The 17,910-nt window shown below is 37.5% G+C and overlaps 2 protein-coding genes across 2 annotated transcripts; both read right to left on the bottom strand.

The window, feature by feature from the left end:
- Positions 1-4,759: 4,759 nt before the first annotated feature.
- LOC125498734 (uncharacterized) lies at positions 4,760-7,739 on the bottom strand. Its single transcript, XM_048647001.2, has 2 exons — positions 7,359-7,739; positions 4,760-4,846 (listed from the first exon to the last, which is right to left on the bottom strand). The coding sequence occupies exons 1-2, from the start codon at positions 7,737-7,739 to the stop codon at positions 4,760-4,762; spliced, it is 468 nt and encodes a 155-aa protein (XP_048502958.2).
- A 777-nt stretch (positions 7,740-8,516) lies between these two features.
- On the bottom strand, positions 8,517-12,287 carry LOC130591806 (uncharacterized). Its single transcript, XM_057395733.1, has 7 exons — positions 12,261-12,287; positions 10,670-11,529; positions 10,379-10,550; positions 9,855-10,154; positions 9,334-9,729; positions 9,093-9,290; positions 8,517-8,999 (listed from the first exon to the last, which is right to left on the bottom strand). The coding sequence occupies exons 1-7, from the start codon at positions 12,285-12,287 to the stop codon at positions 8,517-8,519; spliced, it is 2,436 nt and encodes an 811-aa protein (XP_057251716.1).
- Positions 12,288-17,910: the final 5,623 nt, after the last annotated feature.

Consider the following 17,910-nt stretch of genomic DNA (forward strand, 5'->3'; position numbering starts at 1 on the left):
TTTGGTTTGTGTGCAGTTAGCTTGGGTGTGTTGAGGTCATTTCCACACCAAGTTAACTATCCTTGTGGATTATGGAGCGATAAGATGGCTAGAGTTTTGTGCGTTGAGATTACTTCCGCCCAAACTTTAGCTAGTTGCGATTCATCATATTTTCGCTTTTGATTGGAGTAGTGGTGTTAGGTTGGATTTTCTGTGAATTTCTCCATGCTTTTCTTGATAGACCTTGGAGATAGAAAGGAGTTAGGATTTTACTCGAGGACGAGTAAAGGTCTAAGCATGGGGGAATTTGATATGCCATGTTTATATGGCATTCTTGACACTTTTTCACCACTTACTAATGGGATTTGACACAAGTTTTGTTATGTTATTGATCTTTTTCTCTACTATGTTGTAATTAGCTCTTTTTAATCATTTGAGCTCATTTGTGTTGGAGAAAGTTCAAGTTAGAAAGTTAGCATGTCGAAGAAACTCTTTGAAGAGTTATCATAGTGAAGCAAGGAAGTGGAATGCGCGCTTCATGAATAGTTTTGGTTTGAGTAAGTCATCAACAAGAAGGGAGGTGAGAAGCTAAGGCCAGGTCTCCGCGGTCGCTGGAGATTTCATTGCGGCCGCGACGAATTATGGCAGAAAAGAGCCGAGAGCTCCTCCGCGACTTCACCGCGGGCGCGGACCCCCTCCGCGGTCGCGGTGCTTTCCTCCGCGGTCGCGGAGCCCTGCAACGAATATTCGGCTTTTCGTCTTCCCCTATTTTTCTGATAAAAACAATAGTTCGTCTTTTGGTTTTGTATCGTTTTTCACTGGTTTTTAGAGAGAACTCAAATAAAACTTGTAATCTTTGATATTATGGAGGGCTAATCTTCCATCTTGGTGTATCAATCGAATCAACCATTTTAATCAACTTGTGAGTTCAATTCTTCTTTTAATTTGCTTGAATGTTGATGATTCTTCATGTTCTTCATGTTTGATTGTTTTTGTGCTTAAGTTAACTTGATCAATTAACTTCTTGCTTATTGCAATCTCTACTATCTAGATAATTGTCTGCTTTGAGATTATCTAGGGTTGTAGTTTATGCCCAATTATTGCACGCTCGTGGATGATTGAGTATAAGAAGAATCATCATATAATTTCGCATTCGACCGCTTGTGTGAATGCTAGATTACCCTATTGAAATCTCCCTAGTTGTTATCTAATTGCTAAATTGAATCTAGAACGCTTGGACTAGGTTGTTTTGCCATTAAGGGTAGGACTAGAGTGCTCGCTTAGTCATACCATTACGTTAGGGGAGATTGAATCCTATGATTCACAATAGGGCGTTCAAGTAACTTAGTTGTTGGATTGTTCAATGATCAAGGGTTGAATTGGTTGTGAAGATTGATTGCCAAGATCTCGTTTATTATTTGATTTTCCTTGCTTTTGTTTTGTTTGTTTAAATTTTCATTCCTCAAACCCCCCCCCATTGTTACCATAGCACACGTCTAGTCAAGCCAAACTTACCTTCTCCGTGGATTCGAACCTTACTTCCTTATACTACGTTTGTGTAGGGTAGTATTGATTTATTTGTGCGTTAGCCGATACGACTTAGGCCTCGCCAACAACTCAAATGGTGGAGAAGAGAAGAGAAGAGAAGAGAAAGGTAGTGGTGATGGTGGAGAAGAGAAGAGAAGAGAAGAGAAATGTTGTTGGCGGCGCGCAAGGTGGTGGCCGAACCACAATGTTGGTGGAGAAGAAATGAGAAGAGAAGATTTTGTGGTGGAGAAGAAATAAAAGAAGAAATGTTCTGGTGGTGGTGGTAGTGGTGGTCGCGCAAAGTGGTGGTGGTGGTGAGAATTAGGGCTCGCAAAATGGGTGGTGGTGGTGAGAATTAGGGCTCGCAAAATGGGTATGGTGGTGGTGTCGGTTTTTCGCACGAAATTGAAGGTGAAAGAAAGAGGAAAGAGGAAAGAGAAAACAAGGGCGCGCATAGAAGATATCGAAAAAAAAAACCCCCAGCTAGTAGGGCTGCGCTACTTTCAAAAAAGCGCAGCCCTACCTAGAGAAGGGCTGCGCTTTTTAAAAAAGCGCAGCCCTTCTCAAGGTGAAGGGCTGCGCCTTCTAAAAAGCGCAGCCCTTCACCTACAGAAGGGTTGCGCTTTTCTAAAAAGCGCAGCCCTTCTGTAGGTAGGGCTGCGCTTTTTTAAAATGCGCAGCCCTACTTGCGCAGCCCTTCTGATTTTTTCCCCTAGTGAATAAAATACTTTAGCTAGTTTTTAGAAAAAATATCTTTTTCAAAATCTTTTATAAAACCGGAAAACAGTTTTTATAATTCAAAAATCCGAAACATTTTGAAAACCGGAAATAATAAATTTTTCGAAAACTAAATCTTTTAATATTTTAAAAAGATAATATTTGAAAATCAGTTAATTTAAAATCAGAAAATCTTTTTAAAATCTTTTCCTAACAAACTTAAACTCACTTCCTAAAATAATGGATCTTAGTCAAATTATCCCTAAAAACTCTAACAACTATATTGGACACACAATTATCTTAGGCGCACAATATTAGTCACTTAGAAGTTCCTAAATTAGTTTTAAGTTTTGTTCCCTAATTATTAAGTCTTGTTCCTTAGCCTTTTCCTATAGTGCCAGGTCTGTTCCTTTCATGGGAACAGTACCTAGTTCCTTTGAGAATTCACCACGAACTTAATAAAGCTTTTACTCAACCTTAACAAGAAGATTAATAAATACCCTAATGTATTCTAATCTTCATTCCATGCTTTATTCTTCATCTCTCGAACATCTTTACTTCGATCTTGATTAATTCTCCGCTTTAATCTTCAATCAAGTATTCTCTTAGCTAGAGCATGAATTATCTTGCAACAACATAAATAAAATATACTATGTCTTTTGTGGTTAGGTCATCTTCAAAACTCAAGGGTCAACAACAAACAAAAGAGAAAACATAAATGGAGTTCTGATAACTACGAAGCTCCATACCTAGATTAATGTTGTCATCAATTTAAAATAGTAGTAAATTATGCCTTTGTATTCAGATTAATGTTGTCCTCAATTCAAAATAGCAGTAAATTCTATGTCTTTAACCTAGGTTTATGCCTTGAACAATTATGCCCTCGAAAACTCGACCAAATTAATCATTCACATGTTCATAAACCTACATTCGCAAGCAGCCTGGACATATTTCACACATCCTGGTTAAAGCCAATCAACGCAACAAGCCTAGAAACATAGGAAGCTAAGAAGCCACCCAGAAAACACCCGAGGGTATTGAAGTAAGAAGTTGGTACCTACTTGCATGCATAAGGAAGGGGGGAGGGTTGACCACCCTGGCCCAAGTTGTGGCCCTTTATATTATAGGCTATATCTCATAAAGATTAAGTTGTAAACTTATAGTAGCATAATATACCTATATGTTTAACTTGCTTCAACACTAGCATTGCAGTTGATTCTGTGCTTGAATGCAATGAGCCTCATGCTCAAATCCTATTAGCACACTGATCTGTTCTGTTCTAGGAATTACCCTTTATTGTCTTTTTCATTGATTCTTTCCCTTTCATCCATTTACAATCTAACCTTCTTTATATTATTTTTCATTTAGTTTTCATAATAATATCTCTAAATGTTTCCTTTTTCTACTCAATTCCATAAGTGTTACTTTTTTGTTAGAATACAAATCAACATGTAGAAAAGATTTGATGTATTAATTGTATTCTAATTTTGTATAACAGTAAATCCTATAATAGTAAAGAACAAATAGCCCACCTTCATGTACTCACCCAGCAATGTAATAACTGATTAAATATAAAGACCTACATATTAGTGAAATCATTGTAACGCTACACTAGCAGCAGAAAATGAAGATTAAATTAACAAATTTGAACAAAGGGATAGAAAATTAACAAAATTAACGCTACACTAACACCTCCAAAATTAGTTTTATTATGTATTAGGAATAAAAAGGGATAGAATGGCGATTATGGTTGTCGGTTTTCCCAAAATGGCTTGCTCGGTAGAATGAACATGCGAATTCCAATGAATATTTCCACGAAGTCTGCTGGCATCAACCGAAGGGGGGAACCAAAGATGAGGGGATTCGGGGGTGAGACTTACATATTACTGAAATCATTGTAACGCTACACTAGCAATACAAAATGAAGATTAAATTACCAAAATTTATTAAATTAACAAAATTTGAACAAAGGGATAGAAAATTGACAAAATTAACGCTACACTAACGTCGCCAAAATCAGTTTTTTTTTTTTTTATGTATTAGGAATAAAAAGGGATAGAAAATTAAGAATTACCTTCAGTTGCCAGTAGAAATGCATATTATAAAGAAATGCATCTAATAGAAGTTCAAGCAATTTATTAAATGACTCAGTAGACCAGTAGAACATACACTTAAGGTTAAATAAGTGCAATATATAGAAACGATATGTAACACCCCGTCCTTCTACTACTAAGATACTAAACAATATCTAATCAAGAAGTACTAAAAAGACGTTATCGGAAATAACGTCGAGACGGTTATGCTACTCTAAAACAGTAATTAAAGATAATTCCTCAAACCAAAGTTTCATAGCTTAAAAAGGGAATTAATATCCCAGATCACATCATAATTCTAAAATAAAGAAATATCCCAAATATATCATATTATGAATCCAAAACTATGAGACATGCAAGTCTCCCGATAAAACTTAAATAAAACTAAATATCCTTGAAAGCTATCCAAAAGTAAGTCTCTCTATGGTCTACATAGAATTCATTTACCAAAACAGTACTAGGAGCTTCTTCTCACTACAAACTCTCACTCTGCTAGCCCAAGCAGTCACAAGTCTAGCAGTCATTTCCATCTGCAAGGATGTATTAAATAATTCCACAGTCAGTGGGAGTAACTAGCAGTTCTCCCAGAACAATAACGATCAAAGCACGATTCAGAATTAAATTATTAAGAAAGGAAAATCATGCAATCATTACATTAATATCATGCACCTAACCATAAAGCTCATAGGTAAAACATGTGATCATCAACAATAAGTAAACATGATATAGTGAGTGAAACAATTCTAATATATATAAATAATAATAAATCAAGAATTCACAATTATTGAGTCAGAAACCGAACGCCAGTGATTCGCAAATCACTTCCTAAGGTTTGTCAGATCGCAATCTTCAGGTCAGTCTCTGGGCTTACGTTCCCCACTGCCTGTGTCTAAGAATGGCCAAACTCCCGATGCAGGATAGAACACGCAGAACTCCCTGACCTCTCGGACGACAACAATTAACCTAGGTGTACCCCTAGTTCGCAAACTAGGTGGTTGGCATGTTCTTCATCGGGGACTACATCTATCCCACGGATGTTCTTATCTCAAAATACAATCATGCATATAAACCAAGTATCATTCATTTAAAATATTCATCAAAAAGGTGATGCCACCCGGCCTTATACCCACAGTTCATCAAAACAGTTCTTCATAATTCCTCAAAATAAATCACTTACAATTTTTCAACAGATGTCTCCCACAATAAACACTTGAACACCACTAAACATCATCAATGATATTATACTAGTATTTACAGTAACCACAATCCAATCAAAAATACACCACCAATTTACTCTAAATCATATTCGTTGAAAGAGTAGTAATAATTAATAATTTTCTTTCATAAATCAAACATATACATATGGTTACCCAAAGATACATACTGCATACTACTGAAAATCAGCAACCAAGAATATAATAAATTATGAATTATTTCTGATTTACAAGCCCTTAAATCATTTAAAAGTGTATCCTCAATTTCACAACAAAAACACAATAGTAATTATTATAGTAATAAGTGTGAGCAGTAAAATCACACAAAAATTATCATACGACCCTAATGGCTCTAATGACATGGTAAAAATTTTATTTATAATTTTCGGACTCCAAGAGTATTTTTAACAGTTAATATACAGATTACTCAAATAAGCCAAAATAATAATTAAAAATATAAACAGACGCCCAAAAATTACCAAAAATTTACATAACATGAAAAAACTCCCGGAAATATATAATATTCAAAGAAATGAATTTTTAAGCCTCTATAAATAATTTTTATGATTTATATACTGACAGAAATGAAATTACAAAAACAGATATATCAATTAAATAAAACAGTAATCAGTAGGCAAAAATTATTCAAAGGCATGGAATACATACTACGCATGTAACATGATCTAAGAAAAATAATTCCATCAATTTTAACATTCGTTCAATAATTATTATTCAATTTAGCCAACGACGCACAAAACACCAATTTCATTCAAAAAATTAAATAAATACCAAAAACAATGCGAAAACTATTTTTCTCTACACAATATTCACATAGCATGTAACAAATATATTAATGTCAAATGTCGTCCATAATTTCATTCAAAAAATATTTTGAATAATTCCTAGCGTAGTAATCTAATACCGAATAATACTCTAATCACTATGGTTCTAAGATAACTACTAGTTACCTGGATCGTCGGAGGAGAGCTGAATATTTCTGGAAAATTCCAATATAGGCGTGTGATCCTCTCCTTCAAATTCTCAAGTACCAAGTATAAGAAAAATGCAACAAGAAAAATCCACGAACAATTAACAAGGAGTAGAAATGAAAATTTTGAGAGAATGAAGAAGATGATGATGGCCGAATTACTTGGAGTATGGCAACAAGGAGTTCTGATTTTCTAATCAGAATTTGAAGTGATAAAGGGTGGTTTAAAGAGGTTTAATTAGGAAGAATCATTAGGGGGTTATGGGAGTTACAAAGCAACAAAGAGTCACAAGGAAAAATAAAAAGAAAAGAAAGAAGAGAGGCTCTCCTTTTCCTTCACTTGGCTGGCTGTCAAGCCCAACACACCCACAAAAATTTTCGGCCCAAATCAACAAGAGTCAATGCTTCAAAAGCCCGCTACGCGATAAAACGATTAATTTCCTTAATCGCGCCTAAACTTTTAAAATACTTAATAATATAAATAATTCTAATAAATTATATTATAAATATAAATGAAATAAACACATTAACACGCCATAAAAATAAAAATAATAATTCGGCTCCCAAAATTATAAAATAAAAATAATTAATGTAGAGAAAATAATAGTTTTAGGGGAAATTTTTGCGAAAAATTAGGCGCAAAATTATGGGTTGTTACAATCTCCCCTCCTTAAATAAAGTTTCGTCCTCGAAACTTAGAAAACACACAAACACGACAAGAGCACAAATAGTACCTGAAACGAATAGTTTCGGGTATTTCAGTCGCATTGACTCTTCGGTTTCCCAAGTAGCTTCTTCGTACTTTTGACTTCTCTCAAGTACTTTCACCAAGGGAATCACCTTCCTTCTAAGAGCACGGTTCTGACGGTCCAATATACGAACAGGTCGCTCTTCAAAAGTCAGATTCGGCTCAACTGACACCGACTCAACAGGGATCACATGCGAAGGATCACTACTATACCTGCGCAACTGCGACACATAAAACACATCATGAACCTTCGACAGCTCCGGCAGCAAAGCCAAACGATACGTGACCTCCCCAATCCTTTCAAGAATCTCATATGGACCTACGAACTTCAGACTCAACTTGCCCTTTTGACCAACCCGCATCACTCCTTTCATAGGAGAAACCTTCAAAAGCACCTTATCCTCCACCTCAAAAGAAATAGGTCTCCGAAGAGAATCAGCATACGACTTCTTTCTATCTTGAGCAGCCTTCATCTTCACTTGAATTACTTTCACCTCCTCAACTGTATCCTAAATTAACTCCGGGCCCAAAATCAACGAGTCACTGATGTCGCTCCAACAAGTAGGACTACGACACTTCCTTCCATAGAGAGCTTCATACGGAGCCATTTGGATACTAGCGTGATAACTGTTGTTATAAGAAAACTCCACCAAGCTAAGAGACTTGACCCAAGACTGTTGAAATTCTAAGGCACAAGCACGAAGCATATCCTCCAAGGTCTGAATAGTTCTCTCAATCTGACCATCGGTAGCTGCGTGAAATGCAGTACTCAGCTTCAACTTCGAACCAAAAGCCTCTTGCAAGGCAGTCCAGAAATGGGATAGGAATAGCGGATCGCGGTCAGAGACAATGTCTTTGGGAACCCCATGAAGACGAATGATTTCATTAGGATAAGCTTCAGCTAACTCTTCCATAGACCAAGTGTTCTTCATCACAATAAAACGAGCCACTTTGGTCAACCGATCCACAATGACCCACACCGCATTCAATCCACCAGCAGCTCTAGGCAAACCCATCACGAAATCCATCGAGATCGAGTCGAACTTCCAGAGGAATAGGCAAAGGTTCAACAAACCACCAGGCCTCTGATGCTCGAGTTTCACCTTCTGACAGATCAAACACCTAGCCACGAACTCGGCAATCTCTCTCTTCATACCAGGCCACCAAAAATTAGCCTTCAAATCCTTATAAAGCTTGTCACCCCCAGGATGATCGGAAAAAGGAGTACTATGAGCTTCCTCGAGAATCTTTCACTTAAGCTCACCATCATTGGCACACACAACGCCCCATAAACTCAAGCTATCATCAGCAAAAATCTCAAAATTCTCTGCACGAGCTTGCACCTTTGCTTCACAGATCTTCTCTAGCTTCAGATCACCTTTTTGCTTGCTTCTTAACTCCTGAAACAACTCAGGCTCAGCACTCATGGAACCCAACAAAGCAGACACATAACCCTGAGGAACAACCTCGATATCAAGCCTGCGAAACTCTTCACACAATTCACGCGACACCACCATAGCAGCGTTTAATGAATGCTTACTCTTGCGACTCAGAGCATCCGCTACTTTATTCGCCTTACCCTCTTGGTAATACAGGGTCATATCATAATCCTTGATCAATTCAAGCCACCTTCTCTGCCTCATGTTAAGATCACGCTGAGTGAAGATGTACTTCAGGCTCTTGTGGTCAGTATACACCTTACACGGAACACCATACAGATAGTGTCGCCATATCTTTAATGCAAACACCACAACCACTAATTCCAAATCATGGGTCGGGTAATTCCTCTCATGCACCTTCAGCTACCTCGAACCATAGGCTATTACTTTCCCTTGCTGCATCAAAACACAACCCATACCATTCTTCGATGCATCACTGAACACTTCATACCCAATGCCCTCGGATGGCAGGGTAAGAACAGGAGCAGAGGTCAAACTCTTTTTCAACTTCAGAAATGCCCCTTCACAATCCTCAGACCAGAGAACTTGCAGTCCTTGCGCTAAGCGAGTCAGAGGTTGAGCTATCTTGGAGAAATTTTGAACGAACCTCCTATAATAACCAGCAGACCCAGAAAACTCGAATCTCGATCATATTCTTTGGACTCTCCCACTCGACAACAGCCTTGATTTTAGCGGGATCCACCTTGACTCCTTCCTTGTTGATTACATGCCCTAGAAAATCAACTTCCTTCAGCCAGAACACGCACTTAGATAGCTTTGCGAACCACTTTTGCTTGTGCAGAACATCCAACACCAGTCTCAAATGCTTCTCATGCTCCTTCTCATCCTTAGAGTAAACGAGAATATCATCGATAAACACAACCACACAAGTATCCAAGTACTCGTGGAAAGAGCGATTCATTTGATCCATGAAAATCGCAGGAGCATTCGTGAGACCAAAAGGCATCACTTCAAATTCATAGTGCCCATACCTGGTGCGAAAAGCAGTCTTCGGAATATCCTCCTTCTTCACGGGAATTTGATGATATCCGCATCTCAGATATCGACCTTGGAAAATACCCCAGCACCTTTTAATTGATCAAACAGATCTTCAATGCGAGGCAATGGATATTTATTCTTGATCATTACCTTATTAAGCTCACGGTAATCGATGCACAGACGCATACTCCCGTCTTTCTTCTTGACAAACAGAACAGGAGCACCCCAAGGAGAAACACTAGGCCTTATGAAGCCCTTATCTATCAACTCTTGCAATTGAGTCTTCAACTCTTGCAATTCAGACGGTGCCATTCTATACGGAGCCTTGGATATAGGAGCAGTACCCGTTACTAAATCAATGCAGAACTCTACATCTCTTTCAGGAGGAATACCTGGCAACTCTTCAGGAAATACATCAGGATAATCCCGAACTACCGGAATACTCTCGAGCTAATCTTCAGATGACAAATCCTTCACCATGCAAAGGTATACCACATCACCATTTTGACGCATCTTCTGCATTCTCAGAGCAGAAGCCCACTTAACACCCTTCTTCACTACCACACACCATAATAAGAAATCCTTTTTCCCTTAGAATCTCGGAGCACCACCTTCTGATCACGGCACTGAATGCAGGCCATGATACTTCGATAACCAATCTATTCCAAGGATACATCAAACTCCAACATAGGAAACTCCTTAAGATCGGCTGACAACTTAGAACCCTGAATACTGACAGGCACGCCCTTGAACTCAGAATGACAGGGATAATTCTCACCAGACGGAAGAGATATTAGGGACTTAATAGGAGATCTAGAGGAAAGATTAGCTTTTCGAACAAAGGAACTAGCAACAAAAGACACTGTAGCACCAGTATCAAACAGAACAAAGGCAAGGATATTATTTACAAGAAAAGTACCCTAAATGACATCAGTATGGACATCGGCTTCAGCTTGCGTCATCACATAAATCCTGTTCTTCGAGGAGCAGAAGAACTAACTGGTTTAGCAGGACCAGCAGAAAAAGACGGAGCTCTAGGATTCTTAGAACACTGTAAAGACTTGTGCCCCACTTCCTTGCAATAGAAACAAACGACAGTCGATCTATCACAGTTCTTCCCCGGATGAGCAGCCTTACCACAGATTCGACACTTGCTCGGATCAAAACTCGGACAATAACCAGCTCCAGAACCAAATTGATAACCCCCTCGACCAGACGGCTCATACCTCGGCTTCTTGGCCGGGAACTGAACATAGGTAGCAGCAGGCTTCTTAGAAGCAGCAGCCTTAGCAGAATCCGCCTCTTTCAAAGAGGCGTGAATACTCAGAGCTATCTCATAGGCTCCCTGGAAAGTCGAAGCACCCGAACTCAGAACATGGGTCCTCACCCTAGGATCCATTTTCTTGATGTATCTTTTTACCCGCTCAGCTTCGGTAGGTACAACTGTGGTAGCAAACCGGGATAGCTCGGTGAACTTATCAGTGTACTCCTGCACACTCAGAGTACCATAAGACAGAGTTAAGAGCTCTTCCTGCTTCTGCCAACGGAGCTCATCAGGATAAAACCTCGCCTTCAACTTAACACGAAACTCATCCCATCCAAATCCCGGTGTAGCCATGCAGCTTGCACGAACAGTCCTCCACGAGTTATCAACTTCTATCTTCAGATAATAGGTACCAATAGACACCATTTCAGCAGGAGGGCATCCAGTAGCATCAAATTGCTTCTCCATCTCCCTTATCCACCCTTCTAGCACAACAGGATCAGAAGTTCCGTCAAAAGTAGGCGGACGGTGACGGTCAAACCAATCAAAGACAGTTGCCCACTAGGCGGAGTAGAAGATCGATTAGCCATAGCTATGATAGCGTTCTCAAGCGCTTGACGCCTTTTTCGGGCAGCCTCTTTTCTAGCACTAGTCGTACCTCGAGGCGACATTCTACAAACACAAGTTAATCATTTGTTATTGAACACATTATTAGTTGTAAATTAACAACTTATCACATCAAAGTAAGAACAAATATTTTCCCGTGGTTCGTACCCAAGTGACCCTCTCACCACTAGTTTTCTTGAAGACAAATATTCTAATGATCCTAGTTACTTCAACTACACATTTCCGGGAGTTTCTTAGTGGCTAAGTAAGGGTCTCGGGTAACTTTGCTTTGATACCAACTGTAACACCCCGTCCTTCCAGTACTAAGATATTAAACAATATCTAATCAAGAAGTACTAAAAAGACGTTAGTGGAAATAACATCGGGACGGTTATGCTACTTTAAAAGAGTAATTAAAGATAATTCCTCAAACCAAAGTTTCATAGCATAAAAAGGGAATTAATATCCGAGACCACATTATAGTTCTAAAATAAAGAAATATCCCAAATATATCATATTATCAATCCAAAAACTATGAGACATGCAAGTCTCCCGATAAAACTTAAATAAAACTAAATATCCTTGAAAGCTATCAAAAAGTAAGTCTCTCTATGGTCTACATATAATTCATCTACCAAAAATAGTACTAGGAGCTTCTTCTCACTACAAACTCTCACTCTGCTAACCCAAGCAGTCACAAGTCTAGCAGTCATTTCCATCTGCAAGGATGTATTAAATAATTCCACAATCAGTGGGGAGTAACTAGCAGTTCTCCCAAAACAATAGCGATCAAAGCACGATTCAGAATTAAATTATTAAGAAAAGAAAATCATGCAATCATTACATTAATAGCATGCACCTAACCATAAAGCTCATAGGTAAAACATGTGATCATCAACAATAAGTAAACCTGATATAGTGAGTGAAACAATTCTAATATATATAAATAATAATAAATCAAGAATTCACAAGTTATTGAGTCAGAAACCGAATGTTAGTGATTCGCAAATCACTTCCTAAGGTTTGCCAGATCACAATCTCCAGGTCAGTTTTTGGGATTACGTTCCCCACTGCCTGTGTCTAAGAATGGCCAAACTCCCGACGCAGGGTAGAACATGCAGAACTCCCTGACCTCTCGGACGATAACAATTAACCTAGGTGTACCCCTAGTTCGCAAACCAGGTGGTTGGCATGTTCTTCACCGGGGACTACATCTATCCCACCGGATGTTCTTATCTCAAAATACAATCATGCATATAAACCAAGTATCATTCATCTAAAATATTCATCAAAAAGGGGATGCCACCCAACCTTATACCCACAGTTCATCAAGACAGTTCTTCATAATTCCTCAAAATAAATCACTTACAATTTTTCAACGGATGTCACCCACAATAAACACTTGAACACCACTAAACATCATCAATGATATTATACTGGTATTTACAATAACCACAATTCAATCAATAATACACCCCCAATTAACTCTAAATCATATTCGTTGAAAGAGTAGTAACAATTAATCATTTTCTTTCATAAATCAAGCATATACATATGGTTACCCAACGATATATACTGCATACTACTGAAAATCAGCAACCCAGAATATAATAAATTAAGAATTATTTCTGATTTACAAGCCTTTAAATAATTTAAAAGTGTATCCTCAATTTCACAACAAAAACACAATAGTAATTATTATACTAATAAATTTGAGCAGTAAAATCACACAAAAATTATCGTACAACCCTAATGCCTCTACTGACATGGTAAAAATTTTATTTATAATTTTCGGACTCCAAAAATATTTTTAACAGTTAATATACAGATTACTCAAATAAGCCAAAATAATAATTACATATATAAACAGACGCCCAAAAATTACCAAAAATTTACATAACATGCAAAAACTCACCACATAATATTTATGAACAAGTATATAAAAGATTCCTATGAACTATTATCTCAAGAATATATATATATATATATATATATATATATATATATAAAAACCAATTAGTCACGAGAACGTTAAATAAGTTACAACTACATAACTTATAAAATAAGAATCCTTCTTAAAGAGCACTAACACTAATGTCTCTATTTAATTACTAAATTATAAAATACTCGTATTGAAATTAAAAGAACTCGTTCCTCGGAGCTTAGTAAGGACAATATCAAGGATATAGAAGAGGATTATCATACTACAATTGAGGTAATAACTACTGCTAGTACCCGAAATTTCTTTGAAATGTGTTTTATAATATGCTAATGAGATGATTATTTATGAACATGTGTTACTGAGTTGTGGGATTATTATTACATGTTTTGATTATGTATCCTAAGATTTATATGACTGTAAAAGACTGAAAGATACCGAGTTACGGAAGCATAGTGTCACTATAAATGACATTGTTTATGCGATATTGATGGAAGTTACTGACTTACTGAAGTACACTGATCACTGTTAAAGTAAAAGAAACGTAACATGACAAAGTAAAGGGAAAGAACTGGTTGGTTGTACCTACTGACTGGTTGAAGGTCGTGCATGTATCGTACTGTTTACTGGGGCACTGGTCTGCTACTATTTACTGGAGCACTGGCCCACTACTGTTTATAGTGTAGGGTAATGCCCGGGGCCAAGGCCCTTGCACAGTGGTGCATACACATACTAGGAGACATCCTAGCACTGACTGATGTACAACAACCAGAGTAAAAACTGATAAAATGGAATCATGGAATATTAAAGTGAAGTTGAATGAATATTGATTTCGTAAATGTTTGAATTATTCTATCCTTATGTTTGCAAATAAAACGAATTGAAATGGATTTACACTGCTAGAGTAGCTTGTTAATGAGCCTCGGCTCATAACGTATTGTATTTATGTTTTAGGTATTGCTGGGGACGATGCTACTGCGTAGTGGCAAGGATTACCACCTTATTAAATCATCTAGTAATAGTTACTTGTAAGGTTAACTTATCTAGAATGTAAGATCATATACTTTAACATAAGTTATCACTATTATATCAAGTAACGTTAACGTTCTTTGTTTTAATATAATTTAAGATGTTTAAGTTATCGCTATGATATCTCTTAATATTTATATAACCGAAGTTTATAGAGTGGTATATGAGCAAACGGTTCTGAACCATAACGTTTAACCCCATGATTTTATGTTAAATATAAATATTTAAGTTATAAAGATGATCAAAGGTACATTGATTAAATTATAGATAAAATAAGGAATTATGGTTAGAAAATAAAAATCGAGTTAAGTAAATTTAGAAGTAAAAATGGGGAAAAATACATATAATGAGTGCGAGCGTAGGATACGGAAAATATTTTATGATTTTATTTCAACGTAACTGTAATTTGACATGCCGAATGTCGACCGTTGACGGCAACAACGATGTTACAAACGGTGCTGAAAATGTGTATGTGGAGGATGTGCATATAAAGGATGACCAAGATGATGATTATGAACCATTAGACAGAAATGCAGAAGGAATGGAAAGATTGGAAAATTTGAGCACTATGTTAGCCGAGTTAATCCTAGAATCCCGGAGGAAGGTAGTTGCTAATGAAAATGAGAGCAATGCGATGTTCAAGAAGTTCTCATCTCTTAACCCACCTTCATATGATGGTAAGCCCGATCTAGTGGCGTTTGAAGATTGGATTAATCGCATTGACCAGCTCTTTGAAACCTTGCAATGCCCTGAGAAATGGAGGGTTGACTTTGTTGTGTTTTATCTCACGGGTCAAGCAAGTTTATGGTGGAAGATTGTTAAAGAAAATAAAAATGAACCTGGGTTTGGATATAGCAAACTTCAGTATTTTATTCGAGATAAATTGTACCCTCCCTCACTTACGAAACAGAAAGAAGATGAATTCCTTCACTTACAGCAAGGAACAATGCCTATTTTGGAATATGCTAATAAATTCATGGAGTTTGTCGAGGTTTGCACCTAAGTTTGTGACTAGTGAGCCGTCAAGGATGAACCATTTTCAGCGAGGTCTTCAGCTCAAGTATCAGGATAGTGTGGCATCTAAAAGGTTCACTTCATACCCGGATGTGGTTGATGTTGTTGTTAATGTGGAACGACTAGTATTACTTCGAGAATCTTAAAATAGTAACTTTAATAGGAGGAATGATAATCAAGGAGGGGCAAAAAGGCTTTATCAAGGGAGTCAAAATTTCAGGAGAAATGATAGTGGTCAATCTGATTATAAGGGTAAAGATTATCATGGAGGTAACCAAGTTCTGAGTAACTATAAAGCACCTGTGAATAAACCTTTGGAGTGTGCCAAGTATGGAAGGAGGAACCACTCAGAAAGTGAATGTCGTGTTGGCTCGAATGCTTACCATAGATGCGGGAGTCTTGATCATTATGTGAGGGATTGTCATAAGCCACCGGGAGCATATATTAGCATTGGAGGAACAACTTCAGCGGGTACTAATCGCAACCGAAACAACAACACCGCTGGAGCATATGGTAATCCACCACGACGAGCACCGACATGAAGAATCTATGTCATGAGGCAAGATAAGGTTGAGAATGATGACACTGTTATTACTGGTACCTTTTCAATCCATTCTTTGCCTGTCCATGTTTTATTTGATTCCGGAGCTTCACATTCCTTCATTTCCCCATTGTTTGCCAAAAGCCTGAAATTGCAACCATCATGTGACTTTCCCTCTCTAAGTGTTGCCCTACCTACTGGAGAAACTGTGAGATGTGGAGTCATGTATAGAAATTGTCCAATTGTATTGGGGAAAGTTGAGTTTCTAGGACCTTGTAGAATTTGAGTTATCTGAGTTTGATGTGATTTTGAGAATGAATTGGTTGACTAAATACGAGGCTGACATCAATTGTGTTAAGCAAAGTGTGACCCTTAAAGCACCTGATGGGTGTAGAATTTCATACCAAAAGATCATGAGAAAACCTCAAATCTAAATCGTTTATGAGCTAAGAGCTAAAAGATGTTTGTGTTTGAATATTCTGGGAAGCTCTGTAGTGTCATAGACTTAAATTCCCCCTAAACCTTCTATAATTGATATACCTGTGGTTTGTGAATACCCAAATGTGTTTCCCGATGAGATACTTGGTATGCCTCCATAAAGGGAATAAGATTTTAGCATCGAGATAATCCCAGGATCAGCCCCTATTTCCAAGGCACCCTATAGGATGGCCCCAAATGAGTTACAAGAAATGAAGAAATAATTGGATGAGTACTTGACAAAGGATATATTCGACCGAGTGTGCCACCTTGGAGAGCCCCAATTTTGTTTGTGAAGAAAAAGGATGGAAGTTTAAGGTTGTGCATTGATTATCGGAAGTTAAACATGATTACCATTAAAAATAAGCACCCATTACCCCGCATAGATGATTTGTTTGATCAACTTCGTGGTGCAAAAGTCTTTTCGAAAATAGATTTGAGGTCTGGTTACCATCAACTTTGTATCAAGCCTGAGGATATTCCAAAAATTACCTTTAGAACCCAATATGGTCATTATGAGTTTGTTGTTATGCCTTTTGGGTTAACCAATGCACCAACTGTATTCATGGATTTAATGAACAGTGTCTTCAAGCCATACCTAGACAAGTGTGTGGTTATTTTCATTGATGATATTTATACTCTAAGAATAAGGAGGAACATAAGGAGAATTTGAGGAAAGTAATGGATATGTTAGCAGAAAATCAGTTATATGCTAAGCTGTCAAAGTGTGAATTTTGGCTTAAGGAAATATTATTTTGGGTCAAATTATCTCTAAAGAAGGTGTGTCTGTGGATCCCGAGAAAATAAATGCAATAGTGGAGTGGCCTAGACCAACTAATGTTCCCTAAGTTCGAAGTTTCATGGGATTAGCTGGCTATTACAGAAAATTTGCGAAATATTTCTCTAGAATTGCCTTGCCTATAACCAAACTTGTGAGGAAGAATGTTAAATATAAGTGGACTGAGGAGTGTCAGACTGCCTTCCAAGAACTTAAAAGAAGACTCACCATAACCCCTGTTCTTACCCTTCCATCTAGAACTGAGGGTTTTTTTGTCTATAGTGATGCCTCTAAACATGGGTTAGGTTATGTCTTAATGCAAATTGGGAAAGTGATAGCCTATGCCTCTCGCCAACTGAAAACCCATAAATAAAATTATCCTACACATGACCTTGAACTTGTTGCTGTTGTCTTTGCCCTAAAAATTTGGAGCCATTACTTGTATACAGCCTCGTGTCCAATTTTCACTAATCATAAAAGCCTAAAATACATCTTCACCCAAAAAGAGCTCAACATGAGGCAACATAGGTGGCTAGAACTCCTGAAGGACTATGATCT

This window comes from Beta vulgaris, chromosome 6 (assembly GCF_026745355.1).
Source record: "Beta vulgaris subsp. vulgaris cultivar EL10 chromosome 6, EL10.2, whole genome shotgun sequence".
Classification (NCBI taxonomy): domain Eukaryota; kingdom Viridiplantae; phylum Streptophyta; class Magnoliopsida; order Caryophyllales; family Amaranthaceae; genus Beta; species Beta vulgaris.

Coding starts and splice junctions, on each gene's coding strand:
- LOC125498734 (XM_048647001.2), bottom strand. CDS start 7,739: ATGAAGGCTGCTCAAGATAGAAAGAAGTCGTATGCTGATTCTCTTCGG. Junction 4,847..7,358: donor ACCGTGCTCTTAGAAGGAAG/GTGATTCCCTTG, acceptor ACATCCTTGCAG/ATGGAAATGACTGCTAGACT.
- LOC130591806 (XM_057395733.1), bottom strand. CDS start 12,287: ATGACTGCTAGACTTGTGACTGCTTGG. Junction 10,155..10,378: donor TTCCTATGTTGGAGTTTGAT/GTATCCTTGGAA, acceptor TCTGAAGATTAG/CTCGAGAGTATTCCGGTAGT. Junction 9,730..9,854: donor ATTACCGTGAGCTTAATAAG/GTAATGATCAAG, acceptor CCCGTGAAGAAG/GAGGATATTCCGAAGACTGC.